The following is a 13,490-nucleotide window of genomic DNA, read 5'->3' as shown; positions in this document are numbered from 1 at the left end:
TAGAAGTTATTAGCTTAATAAAATACTCCACTGTACAAAACGTAGAAAAAATATTTAAAGTTATTTTTATTTTGTATAATATTAACTTAAAATCAACTTTAATTATATGCGTGTTTTCAAGCACCACATTTCTTCACAGACAGAGGTATACAAATAAATAACAATTAAAAACCCAAAAGCAAAAGAGAAAGAAGTAAGTAAAAAGATATTACATAGATAAAAATATGTCAATTCTATAAATTATATATTAACCTCAACTGAACGTAAAATCTTACGCTTGTTCTAATTAATATTAATGTGTATAAATTAATGAGAAAATATATTTGATCTAATCTATGTAAATGAACACTTAAAAAACACACATCTATTTTTCTCTCTAAAATATGAGTCGAAAGTGACTAATAAAATCACTTTATCATAATTTTTTATAATCAACTAAATACGTTATATATTTCAAATGTCGACATGAAATATATTTACAAATTTAACTAGGGCGGAACCATCCCTTTAACTACGAATTCAATAAAATTGAATTGTTCTGATTCAAATCTTATATTTGTATTAAACCATTTCTTCAATAGATATAAATAAATAAAAATAATTATAATTTAAAATTCATAAACTAAAAAATATTAGTACGCGACTTAGACCATCTCCAACCCACCTCTATTTTACTCTCCATACTCTATATTTGGAGAGTAAAATAGAGAATGGACACTCCAACCCACCTCCAAATCACCCTCTATTCTTCAAATTTAGAGAGTTGAATAGTAGTTCTCCAAATTTGGAGAACTACTATTCACACTCTCTATTTCACTTTTTCATTGTTTTATTATTATTTCTATTACTTTCTAATTAACATGTTATTTTACATATAATTCTTTTTTTATTAATTAAATATCTAATATTCATAATTCTTTTTTAAATGTAATATAATATTTTAAAATATTATTTAATATATACTATTTTAATTTCAAATTAATAGTATTTTAATTTTTTTTCTAATTTTCGTGAATAATAAAATTTTATTTTATTATTAAGTTTCATTATAAAGAATACGCAAGATTAAAATGGCAAGATGAAAAAATTTAATTTATAAATACAATACATGATATGATAATTTAAATACAAGATAACAATACAATACATAACATAATAATTTAAATACAAGATAACAATACAGTATAATACATAACATAATAATTTAAATACAAGATAAAATATAATACATAAAATAATAATTAATTGATCATAACAATAATTTAGAAATCCGGTAGGTTGTTTCCAGATTTAGCACTATTCGAAAAAAATTAGGATATGATTCCGAGAATTATTGCGATTGTGGTTGTGACTACAATTATGATGGTATACGATATGGGTTATTATTTAGCTGATGGTATATATCCTAAATGGTCTACAATTGTTCAGACTATTTGTGATCCTCATTCCCAACAAAAGAAATATTTCGCGATGAAACAAGAATCGTGCCGAAAAGATGTTGAACGTGCATTTAGAGTTTTGCAATGACGTTTTGCAATTATTGCAGGACTGTCACGTTTTTTGAGAAAGGAACTGCTACATGATATAATGACTACATGTATTATACTGCACAACATAATAATTGAGGATGAACGTGATCTCAATGCACCAATTCCAGATGCCGTAGAGGCTCCAACTCCAACTATAGAAATGGTGATAGATGAAAATCTCCGGTTTGAACAATTTTTAGCTAGACATAAAAAAATTAAGGATAAAAATGCTCATTTTGAACTCCGTAATGCATTAATAGAGCATTTATGCGAGCAACATAATAATTTTAAAAATTGAGTGTTTATGTAATTGTATTGTTACTTTTATTTGAATTTGTCCCCTAATTTATGTATTATATTATATTTTCTTGCAATTTGTGTTATTTAAAAATTTAGAATAAATTTTTTTTTTATATCACATTAAAAATTATATCAAGTAATTATTTGAGAAAAAAGAAATAAATGATTTATATTATGAAATAAGAAAATAAGAATGAAATAGAAATAATAATATAATATTGAGGAGAGAAAAAAAATTATTTTTTAGAGAATAAAATAGAGAATTAGGTTGGAGTTGATTGTCTAAAAAAAAGATAACTCTATATTTAGAGAGTAAAATAGAGAATTGGATTGGAGATGCCTTAAAGATTTTGAACTCATGCTTCCTTTTCAAATTTGGGTTGAGAGGCCACGTATGATATAACAGAACCCGTATATAGACGATTCAGGTTACCGTATATATAGTAAGTATATAAAAGGGATAAGGGTATAAAAAATATCTCAATTTTGGTTGAATTTGTTATTGTGATACTAAACTTTCACAAAGACCTATTATCTCCCTAAATTATTTATTACCGTATTTTAAACATATATATTTGTCCACGTGGACATAAAAAATAAAAAAATACAAAATTATAAATAGTAATGTGTTCACGTGGATACATATATACCTTTAAAATACACTATTAAATAGTTCAGTATGTAAAAAGTACGGTATTAAATAGTCTAGAGAGGTAATAGGTCTCATGAAAGTTTAGTATCACAACAACAAATCCGATTAAAAGTAGAGATATTTTTCAAACTCTTTTTCCTTGTATAAAATATGTATATAAGCTTTATTTAAAGTACGGACACGTGTTGCGTGACGTGGAATGTTGCCTTGGCGCTCCTCCTCTTTCTTCCCCCTTTCTGTTTCTCTCTCTACTATCTTTTGCTCACGCCACACGCCCTTTCTCTCCTTTTTTTTTTCAAGTTCCTTTTAGAGAGAGAAAGCATACACAAAGAATGCACAAACACTGAAACTTTTCACTACTAAAATTCGTCTTCTCTTCTACAGTTTTAAGGTATGTCAAATTTCTCTTTCTCACAAGTTTTTTTTTTTTTTTAGTTGAATAGAGTTTGATCTCTGTTATTCTCCTGAAATTTCTGTGCCGTATCTTTTGACACTTGTTAATTTTTGGGTTCATAAGAAAAAGTTGAGTTGAGATATACTTGTAACTGGAAAACAAGGAAAAAGAGTGACAGAGTGTAGCTGTGAGAAATTAAGAGTTTTAAGAGAATGTTATTGAATTTAGAGTAGTTATGGGGGAATATTGAATTTCGAAACGTAATTTGGAATTCCACCTACTTTTTTATTTGATGGTTACTGGGTGTGATTTGGGTGGTCTGACGGGGATAAATCTGTCATTAAATCATAAATTTTCTTGTAGATTCAAACTTTTGTCATGCTTGCGTCTTTACTCGGTTTCCTAGGTAGGGACTGTGAAGTTACTAATGTGCCCCTTACCTTTCTTCTTGCTCCTTGGGTTATGGGATGTGTGTGAACTTAGCAATATAATGAGTATCCTGCTCTATTGTGGTATTGAGCTGAGATTATGGGGTGTAGATCCTGTTTGAAGTTTGAAAGCAAGTTAATTTACCAAGAAATTTACTTCTTTTTTGCCTGTTATTTCAATCCTTGCCTTGTGCTTTTGCCTGGCTCTGGGATGAGGCCTTATGCTACATGGAGGAAATCATCTAAGGGTATTGAGAGGTTAGAATTATATCTTTGGTTGGGGGAGAGAGAGTGGCCTTTGGATATAAACATGATAAAGATTTCACCTTTTCTTTTGTCCGATGATGATTTCACTTTCCATTACCACAAGTTATGTGGCCAATCAAGAGGGATTAAGTGGAACAGAATTGACGGATCTGGCTAACATTGAACTTGGTAAAATGAAATGGATTTATAATAGGAGAAAAGAATGTCAGAGGTATTTACAGTAATGGCTGTATAAGCTACTACATCAAGAAGAGGCTTAAGTTATCAATATTTTTTTACTATCTACTAGTATGGTTTAACATGTTGTAGCTTATCCTTTCCTTGTTCAACCAGTGGGTGGTATAAACAATTATTTGTAGTTAGTTTTTAAGTCAATGAACTTTACGCTATCACGTGTATACGAATTAATCCTGCATATAATTTCAAGCTCGGATGAACTCAGGAACACCAGTTGACAGATGAGTAAGGTGTTAAAAGTATTAATTATGGGCAACAGCATCAATACATACATAATTTGCGAATGGTGTTTTGTGAGGTAAAAATAGTTGAAATTTAAATGGCCGAGTGGGAAAACTATAAATAACGTGTTTAATCTCCAATAAGACTAATTTCACAAGATAACATGCACGGTAATAGTTGGTTGGATTTTAGGTTCCGGAATCCGGAGGACAAATTTTCTCATAGTCTTGTCAATTTAGGCCTATGATAACAAAGTCAGCTAATTTCACAGGATATCTTGTACTGCTGCTTATTTAAACTTTTTACTTCTCGTTTTTCGTGGGAGAGGCAGGGAGCTAGTCTCTTCTTCTTATCTTTACTTTATTTAGTAGTCTCACCTAGTATATTCACATATGATCTTATCCTTCCTTTTTACTATTATATGTTACCTAGTTTGCTTTGTTTATCTTGTTATTCTGCTATCAATATTTCCCTTTCCACCCTGCTTTGATTACACTTCTTTTGGGCCGAGGGTCTTTTGGAAACCACCTCTCTACCCTACAAAAGGCAGTGTTAAGATCTGCATACATTCTAGCCTCCCAGACCCCATTGGGTATGTTTTGTTGTTGTGGTGGTCATAGAAAGCCATCTCTGTTACCTCACATGGAATGGGATAAGATCACATGTGAAGACTGATCTGCAATAAAATATAGTAACTAGTATGCCAGCAGGCAATAAGTTCCGTCCAGTCTCCAGATGTGTGTTTCACGGCATAAGTACTCAAGTCTGTCAATCTTGGAAAAAATTCATGCCAGTGTCTGTTGCTATACTGGTTTCTGATGGTGATGCTATGAATATATTTGCTATTTTGGGTTCTGTCTAATATATTATATTTTCTTTTTACTGTTATAACTTGCAATGGATTAGAGAAAATTCGGAGAATCATATGTTTTCCCAGTATTCTGGCCTACATTCTCTATACCTTAATATATTTTTGAATAAAGTATGGATTACCGTGTGGTCTGTGTTGTGACATTCTGTTTCTCTCTTTGACAGGGTTGCTTTTCTAATTGGGACAACACTCTTATCAGTGACTACAAAAGGAAATTCTGATTGCACCTCTAATTTAGTACGACATCTACTTGGTTCCTTATACATGGGAAACAGTGAGGATGGGAAATCCTGTAAGCTTGAGAAACCATCCTCGCCTGCACCGGTAAGCAAATTTGATTATGATTATTGGTTTAGTGCCTGTGAGTCATTTGACTTTCTTGACCCGTGATTGATACGGTCTTTGGCTCCATATGAATCAGTTTAGCCTAGATTTGTGCATATACATGATATATACTCTTCTATTCCTTTTATATGTTGTGAACTGTTTTAGAATTTCATCTCTGACTAGTCGGTTTTTAATCACATTGACAGGACCAGAGCAATCTCCATGTCTATCCGGATTGGGCAGCCATGCAGGTTAATAACTAAATAGTTTAATATTGAAAGTTGTAATGTTTTATGAATTATCGTAAGCGTTTAACTAGTTAATGTTTCAGGCATATTATGGTCCTCGAGTAGCTGTACCTGCATATTTCAATTCAGCAGTTGCACCTGGTCATACCCCCCACCCTTATATGTGGGGGCCACAGGTATTTTCCTGGCAGAAATGTTTCTGTTTTTGTTGTTGAACTATACTAATTGCTTTGCAAGGTAACTTATCCTCGGACTTCAAGTGCTTCATGACTAAATATGGTCCTTTACTCTCACAGCCTATGGTACCACCTTATGGTGCCCCTTATGCAGCAATATATGCTCATGGTGGGGTTTATGCACATCCTGGAGTTCCAATTGTGAGTTTGCTTTCCCAGAGTTCTATTTCTATCTTATATTAAATGTCACAAATGCTCCTTGATTTCTATTATTTTTGGCGAAGTTCTTTAACCTGGAATTTGTGATCAGGGCACTGGTGGAACCATAGTTAGAGCGCTGATATGTGTCAATGTTGCTGAACTTGACACTTAGATATGATATCAGATTTTGTTTAGACTTCAGGGCATTGACTAGCTACTTGGATGGATTGATTTCTTGTATGAACTGCAGACAAGTAACTTGTAGGACAAACTAAACAGTTTTAACAGTTGTATAACCAACTGATTCAGGAATTACCCTTGAAATTAAATAATAATCTTATTAAGTATCTGCGTCATTATAAGCACACTAATCTTTTGGAATGGAAGTTGGGGTATTTTCTATGTCCCTTAAGATGATGATGCAATAGGATCTCGTTTTGGTTGTGTTAGTCACCTGAAAATTAACACATTGGGAATATGACTTCGTGTTCATCATTTATTGAAGTTTTTGTATAAACATTTGAACTACCTTTACTTGTTTCCTTTGTCTTTGGGGAAAATGGGATTTTTTTGGTTCGACTCCTTTAAGTGTTACATTTGTATCTGAGATTACTTCTTTTTTGACAATGCATGTATTCAGCATATGACTGCATATCTGCATAATGTTACACTATTGACAATGTATTGGCTCTCTTACTGATTGTATTTTTGTTTTGTTTTATTTTTTAAAAATAATTTCAGGGACCTCATCCTCCAGGTCATGTGATTGCGACATCTCCTGTTGTCAGCCAAGCCATGGTATGTATGCCAGTTTGTTCTTAAAGCCTTTCAGTATATATGAACTTATTTATTTCCAGAATGGCGTTACGCTGTTGCTGTTAGTCACTGTATGGCCCAGGAATTCAATAAAGGCTAAATCACTCTACATTGTGTAGGATGGTGCTTCTTTGAGTTTAGATGCGTCTGCCAAGTCCTTGGGAAATTCTGATCGAGGCTTGGTGACTAAACTGAAGGAATTTGAGGGCCTGGCAATGTCACTTGGAAATGGCAGCACTGACAATGTTGAGGGTGGAACAGACAATGGACATTCTCAAAGGTCTGTTAGTTATCATTAGTATTAAAGATCATTTGTGTCACGCGAAAGGAAATCAAAGATCATTTTCAATTGCAAAAAAAAGTTAAAAGGTCTTGTTCAGTTATTTCAGTGCAATGCTCGACTTTCACAGAATCTGATTATTTTTCAATTCTGGTCTGCATTATGGACAATATTTTGTAATTTTTCTTCTTGAACAAGTTAAACCAACTTTCTGTTTTCGTGTTGTGTCCAGTGGGGAAACTGAAGGTTCAACTGATGGAAGTGACACAAATGGAGCTGGGGTTTGTTCTTTTCTGATGATAAATCTATGCATCTCAATTTAGTAGATTCATTTGCATCGAATGGAAGCAGTGGATACTGATATTCTTCTTGTATTCTAGGTCAGTGAGAGAAGTAAGAAAAGGAGCTGTGAGACAACTCCTGATAACTGTAAGAGTTTAATCTTTCTCAGTTCTTTATTCAATTGACAGTGTAGAAGAGAGAAGAAATAGTGAAAGAACTTTGCATCAGGCTGAAATTTCTTTCCAATTTCCAATTGTTTCATACTTGAGTATTTTATGGAGGCTTTTGACTATTTCCGTATGCATCAAGCAAAGAAAGTACTTATCTAGTCACGTGACATTGCAGAATGACATAGGGCATTCTTGATTAAAGGTTTGTAGCTTTGATGAATTCAGCGTTTAACCTCTAATAGAAATGTCTGGGAAGTGATGTTGATCAAACTTCTGGACCTTTTTCTTCTTGATATTTTCACCTACTTCTGGTTTTAGCGTGTATTTGTTATGTTGGGGGACTTATTGTGTATTCATCAACATTGTTTTCCACATTGTGCTATAGATATTAAACCTTTTTTTTATAACTGTTATCTTTTCTGGATTTATATTCAAAGTAATTTGCTTGATTTCATTTTCTGATCTGTCAGTTCTTCGATTTTAAACAGCTGGTGATGATAAGAGTCACTCACGAAGATGTCAACCTTCTGGGGAAGTAAATGATGATGGTGAGAAGGCAATCGTTATTGCAGCGAAAATGACGGGAACAGTACTTTCTCCTTGCATGACAACTTTGGAAATGAGAAATCCTGCCAGTGCACATATGAAATCTAGCCCAACTAATGGTTCACCACTCAGCCCTGCACTGCCTAATGAAACCTGGTTACAGGTATATAGCACAAGTACCAGGTGAAATTTTATTTATTTATTTTTTCACAGCGACCTCCACATGTCTGTATGATTCTTCCTGAATTTTCTGGGAATGTTTTTCCCGTCTGAATCTAATTCCTACCATATGTAACTATGTTCAGAATGAGCGTGAGCTGAAGCGGGAGAAAAGGAAACAGTCTAATCGGGAATCTGCAAGGCGATCGAGATTGAGAAAACAGGTAAGTGGGTAGTGTGCATACGGCATATAGAAGCAATGGTTATTGATACATTTATGTAGCCGATGTTTTAAGTATGGCTAACTACCATTCTAATCTCTAAACTGTTCCTTATTTCTCTCTCCCTTCAGGCTGAAGCTGAAGAATTGTTAATACGAGTTCAGGCTTTAACAGGAGAGAACTTGACACTCAGATCCGAGATAAACAAATTAATGGAGAACTCGGAGAAACTGAAGCTAGACAATGCTGCTTTAATGGTATAAGCTTGTCCCATTTCAGATTCTCTTGCAGTTTCTTTTACCAATTGTTGAATCATTACCCTATAGGTTGTGTTTGGAATGTTAATCCTTGTTTGGATTGCACAGGAGAGACTGAAAAATGAAGAGCTAGGACAGACCGAAGAAGTGAGTTTAGGTAAGATTGATGATAAGAGACTGCAACCTGTAGGCACAGTAAACCTGCTAGCAAGAGTGAACAACTCAGGTTCCTCGGATACAACAAACGAGGAGGGTGAAGTTTATGAGAACAACAGCTCTGGAGCAAAGCTTCATCAACTACTTGATACCAGCCCCAGAAGTGATGCAGTAGCAGCTGGGTGATGAAACCCTTACTTTAATTTGAGATGTTAAAATTTAGTCTGATTGTGTAATTTTGGCGTAATTTTAAGTCCAAAATTACTGCTAACTACGGGAGAGGAACAACTGAATAGGATTACGGAAGTTGCAAGATTTCTAATTTTACCTACCTAATTGTAGTTTACAGGTCAGTAGAACCGATGTGTGCTCTTTTTCTCATTTCTGAGTTGAATGTGGCTATAATAGCGTATGTAAAGTTTAGTGTTCGACACTTGACTATGGAACCGAAATGTTTTGGTTTGGACGATGAAAGTGAGCTTCATATTTGATAAATAAATGCAGTATGTTTATGATGTTACTGGTTCCTTAGTTGGACAAACTATTCTTCTTCTCTAACCATCAATAACTAGAAGATTGTAACACTCTTTTATCTTACGCATTATCTTGCTTAATATATTAATTCCTATAATGTTAATTCCAATTACCCCCTTTTTTTCTTCATAATATAAAGTAGAGTAATTTGGAATAGGGAGGTGCATTTGCAAAGAGGATGAAGGACTTTGTTCAAGAAATGTGTTGTACTATGATTACAAATTACGATATTAAAATAATTTAGAGAACGTGTATGATTTATGTAGCAAGTCTATGTACTCTGTGAACATGACAGATCTAAACAATTATTTTTTATTTTAGCTAAGACTAGATGAGGAGTGTGTATTTATATTTTATGGGCCAAAGTTAGAGAAGCACATGGTAAACTATAAAACGCTCCCATGCACCAATTATTTAAAAATATTGGCTTCCATACCTTTTCCAACTTCTTAATTTTACTATGATTTTGACCTTATTATATATGACAATGATAGATTATATTCTTTCTATGTGATTAATTAATTAACCAATCAAATATTGACTGAGATGTAAATATACTTGAGTGTGTGTATATGTATATATATATCAAACCCACGTATTTATTTCAATCTGTCCACACGTATAGATGATTCATGTCAAAGCCACATGTATATGATTGACCAAAAAACTGTTGAACAATCACAAGGATCTAATGTGAGTGTAATATTAGCCATTGAAACTTTAATCCGAATTAGTTGATATTTGCTTATATGGTCTTTTGTAATTAGGGTCGGAGCTAAGGGTTCATTCGAATTCTCTTAGCTGAATTTATATTCAATTCACTTACAAGAATCCACTTTACTATCATCTTTTTTATTTTGAATGAACACAAAAAAGATATAATAACAAAAAAAATGAATTTTCTTAGGATGAAAATGTGAATATGAATAATAATATATGGGAGAACTTTATACGTACAAACTAGCCAATATATATATATTAATTGGCTAAGTCTTTTTTATTCCCAACGATTAGTTTTTTCTTTTTAAGAGAAAGAATTAGCTAGTGGTAAATCGTTCAAAGCTTATCAACTTACTAAATAAGAAAAACTATGATTTAAATGGATAAACGACCATTTGACCTGCGTTTGTTAATTTGGACAAGTTGATATATATATAATTCTCTTGACTTCGTGAGTTCATGTACTTATTTATTTATATTTTAATTTTTCAGTGAAAATTCTACTTTTGCCATTGTTCGTAACCATCATGCATATTGTCCCTTTTTTTTTTTTGGTTTCCCACTCGGTGTTCAGAGCCCACATTGGAGTTCCGACTAAATCTGGATCACGCTCTGCAGGGCACATTCGGGGGTGGCGCTCCCAACATGATTTTCTCCATACCCAGGGCTTGAACTCGAGACCTCTGATTAAGGATGAAGCACTCCCACCAGTGCACCACAACCCATGTTGGTATGCATATTGTCCCCTATGAGTTGTTTTCTTTTCCTTTGGAATTAAAATGCCATTACAACCACATGAATAGGAAAAAATATCCACAACCTTCAATTTGTCATTTGAAAAATATTTTCGTAGCAAGTGATATAAGTATATTAGCATATTGTAATAGGAAAATCCGAAAAAATGATTGAAACTTTATTTCCTAGTCATAATCCAACGTGTTGTGTGTCAAACATCATGTGTTGTATATGTGTGTTTTGAGACGTAAGAATTGAAAACTGAAGTTGTGAGTCATTCATAGTGCCAAATGAAAATTTGCTACCTGTATTTATGAGCGCAGCTATTTCTCTTTGACGTTGAGGATTCAATTATTGCATCGTTTCGTTTGATTCATATACTAGTTATTAATTATTTATTATTCGTGATTGATCGATAATGAGAAGAGTGCTATGTATTGAGTAATAAAGAGATTACTCATACTACACGTGAATTACTTGAAAATGACATTCTATATCGCATTTCTCGCACGCATAAAATAATTCATAAATGCCCAATTACCGAATTAATGAGATTTCTTAAAATAATAATTCACCTATTATTAATTACTATCACTAATCAATCAAGCATTATGTCCATAAGTTATACATATATATGTCATTACTTTTATACAACCAACTAGATATGTATTGTATTGTGTTATGTCAAAATCATTTTAGAAATTAGTTATTTAATTACTACCACCAATCAATCAAACACTACCATAGTTGAACATCTTTTGAGTTAAAAATCAAAGTTGAATGAATTTGTGTGAAAAAGTTCATAAAGTAACTTTTGAGTTAAAAAAAAAATTTGAGTGACTTTTTGTGAAAAAGTTTTATTGTTAAGTGACAGTCAGAGATATTATCTCATTATTTCAATATCACCAATTAATTGCGAAACCTTTGTTAATAATTAATACCTCAGATTTTGGGTCGAGTAGTTTTACGTTATTTTATTATATAGACCATTGATAAAAACAAGATCTGTCTAAGTAAAGACGATATTTGAAAAAAATAATCATTCAATGTCCAACCACAAATTAAAGTCAAATTATGAATTATTCAATAGTACACCGTACACTGTCATATGTCTAGTAATAATATAGAACTTAGCTAATTTAAAGTCCAACTTTATGTATATACACTATATAAAAACATATTTTTTAAAGTTTATATCTATCTTGAACATGGCACAAATCTAAAGAAGTACTATTTCTTTTTTTGATGAGGAAACAATAATGTCTGATATTTGATGGGCAAAAGTTGGAGAAGCACATGAGACTCTCATGCACAAGACAACGCACCATATTTTTCAATAAAAAAGATTGCTTCATATATATGCTTGTCTCTATGTCTTTGTGATGATTTCCAACTTCTTTTTTTATAAAAATTAGGTTGTTTGCGATAATATGTGCGTATCTTAATTAATTTTATTAAATATTCTTATCAGCACGACGTATGTATCAATAATAGCAAAACTAAGATTTTTACCAAGGAATCACCTCAAAATATAAAAAAATCAAAGAAATTTAACGTATAGTATGAAAGATCTATATGTTGTTATTTTACAAAACTAGCTTTATCATTAAATATTGAATAACTCTATTTATATAATTATAATATATTTTTTCTTGCTTATGTCAAAAATTAAAATTTAAAACCTCACGATTTTCTAACCGATCATTTTTTATTGATTAATATGTAACACCTATATATGATGTTGATGCCCATGAAATTCGAACTTCATTTACTATGATTTTGACTTGCATAAGACAGATGGATAATATTCTTTTTGCTATAATTGATCAATCATTTAATTGAGGCTTGGTTGTATATGAACTTACGTATCTATTTCGCTTTATTCACATACACTACATATTCATGCATGTACTATTACAAAATTTCTCTTATATTTATTTTTATATGATGATATAGATGTGGTCACATCAACAACTGGTGCTTGGTATGATCGAAGATATTTTTCGTGATTTATTTTAAAAATTAAGTAATTTTCTCACATTTTTTCATACAATGTTTAATATGTGAGTAACAAAAATTGTCTTAAACATATTTATATATAATATTGATAAAATATGATTGTGGAGTGCAGGGCCGTCTTAATCCCTAGGCCACTAAAGTCATCGCTTGAGATCTCATATATTTTGGGGCTCTCATTTTTTAAAAACAATTACTTATATATGTTATTTTTAAAAAAAATTATATGTACTATGAGTGTTATGATTTCTACTAAGGAAATTGAATATGAGATGAAAATAAACCTGAATTTCGTAAGAAACAATTTGATGAGAATATAGATAGCGAAATCACAAAGTCCCTTGAAGAATCTTTTAGAGTTAATTGCTTTATATATGTAGAGTAGATCAAACTGTTTTTTCACTTCAAAATAGATTTGAACCAATTAAAGCATATGAAAATATTTTTGATTTCTTATTTAGTGATAAATTATTGAGATCACTACATGATCTCATTAAAAAAAAATATTGGCTTAACCTTAAACTTTCTTTAACACATAATAGTTATTCTGATATTGATGATCTTGATTTATTTTTTGAATTAAAAGTGTTAAGGGAAACAATACAAGTAGAAGATAATGATCTAATGAAAATCTCCATTCTAATAAAAAGACTTGATTCTTTTCCAAATACACATATTGCTTATAGAATAATGTTCACAATTCTTGTAACCATTGCCTCAGTCGAAAGAAGTTTTTTCGAAATAAA

At 31.8% G+C, this 13,490-nt stretch overlaps 1 protein-coding gene across 1 annotated transcript; it reads left to right on the top strand.

Annotated features, from left to right (window-relative positions):
- The first annotated feature begins 5,062 nt into the window (after positions 1-5,062).
- LOC125850489 (transcriptional activator TAF-1-like) lies at positions 5,063-9,259 on the top strand. Its single transcript, XM_049530340.1, has 12 exons — positions 5,063-5,224; positions 5,434-5,478; positions 5,559-5,651; positions 5,772-5,852; positions 6,594-6,650; positions 6,788-6,948; positions 7,181-7,229; positions 7,329-7,377; positions 7,889-8,109; positions 8,252-8,329; positions 8,458-8,583; positions 8,692-9,259. Exons 1-12 carry the CDS (start codon positions 5,165-5,167, stop codon positions 8,923-8,925), a joined length of 1,254 nt encoding a protein of 417 aa, XP_049386297.1. The 5' UTR covers positions 5,063-5,164; the 3' UTR covers positions 8,926-9,259.
- Positions 9,260-13,490: the final 4,231 nt, after the last annotated feature.

The sequence above is a fragment of the Solanum stenotomum genome, chromosome 1, assembly GCF_019186545.1.
Source record: "Solanum stenotomum isolate F172 chromosome 1, ASM1918654v1, whole genome shotgun sequence".
In the NCBI taxonomy this organism is placed as follows: domain Eukaryota; kingdom Viridiplantae; phylum Streptophyta; class Magnoliopsida; order Solanales; family Solanaceae; genus Solanum; species Solanum stenotomum.
Note: the sequence above shows the minus strand (reverse complement) of the source record. Positions and strands in the feature narration are given on the sequence as shown.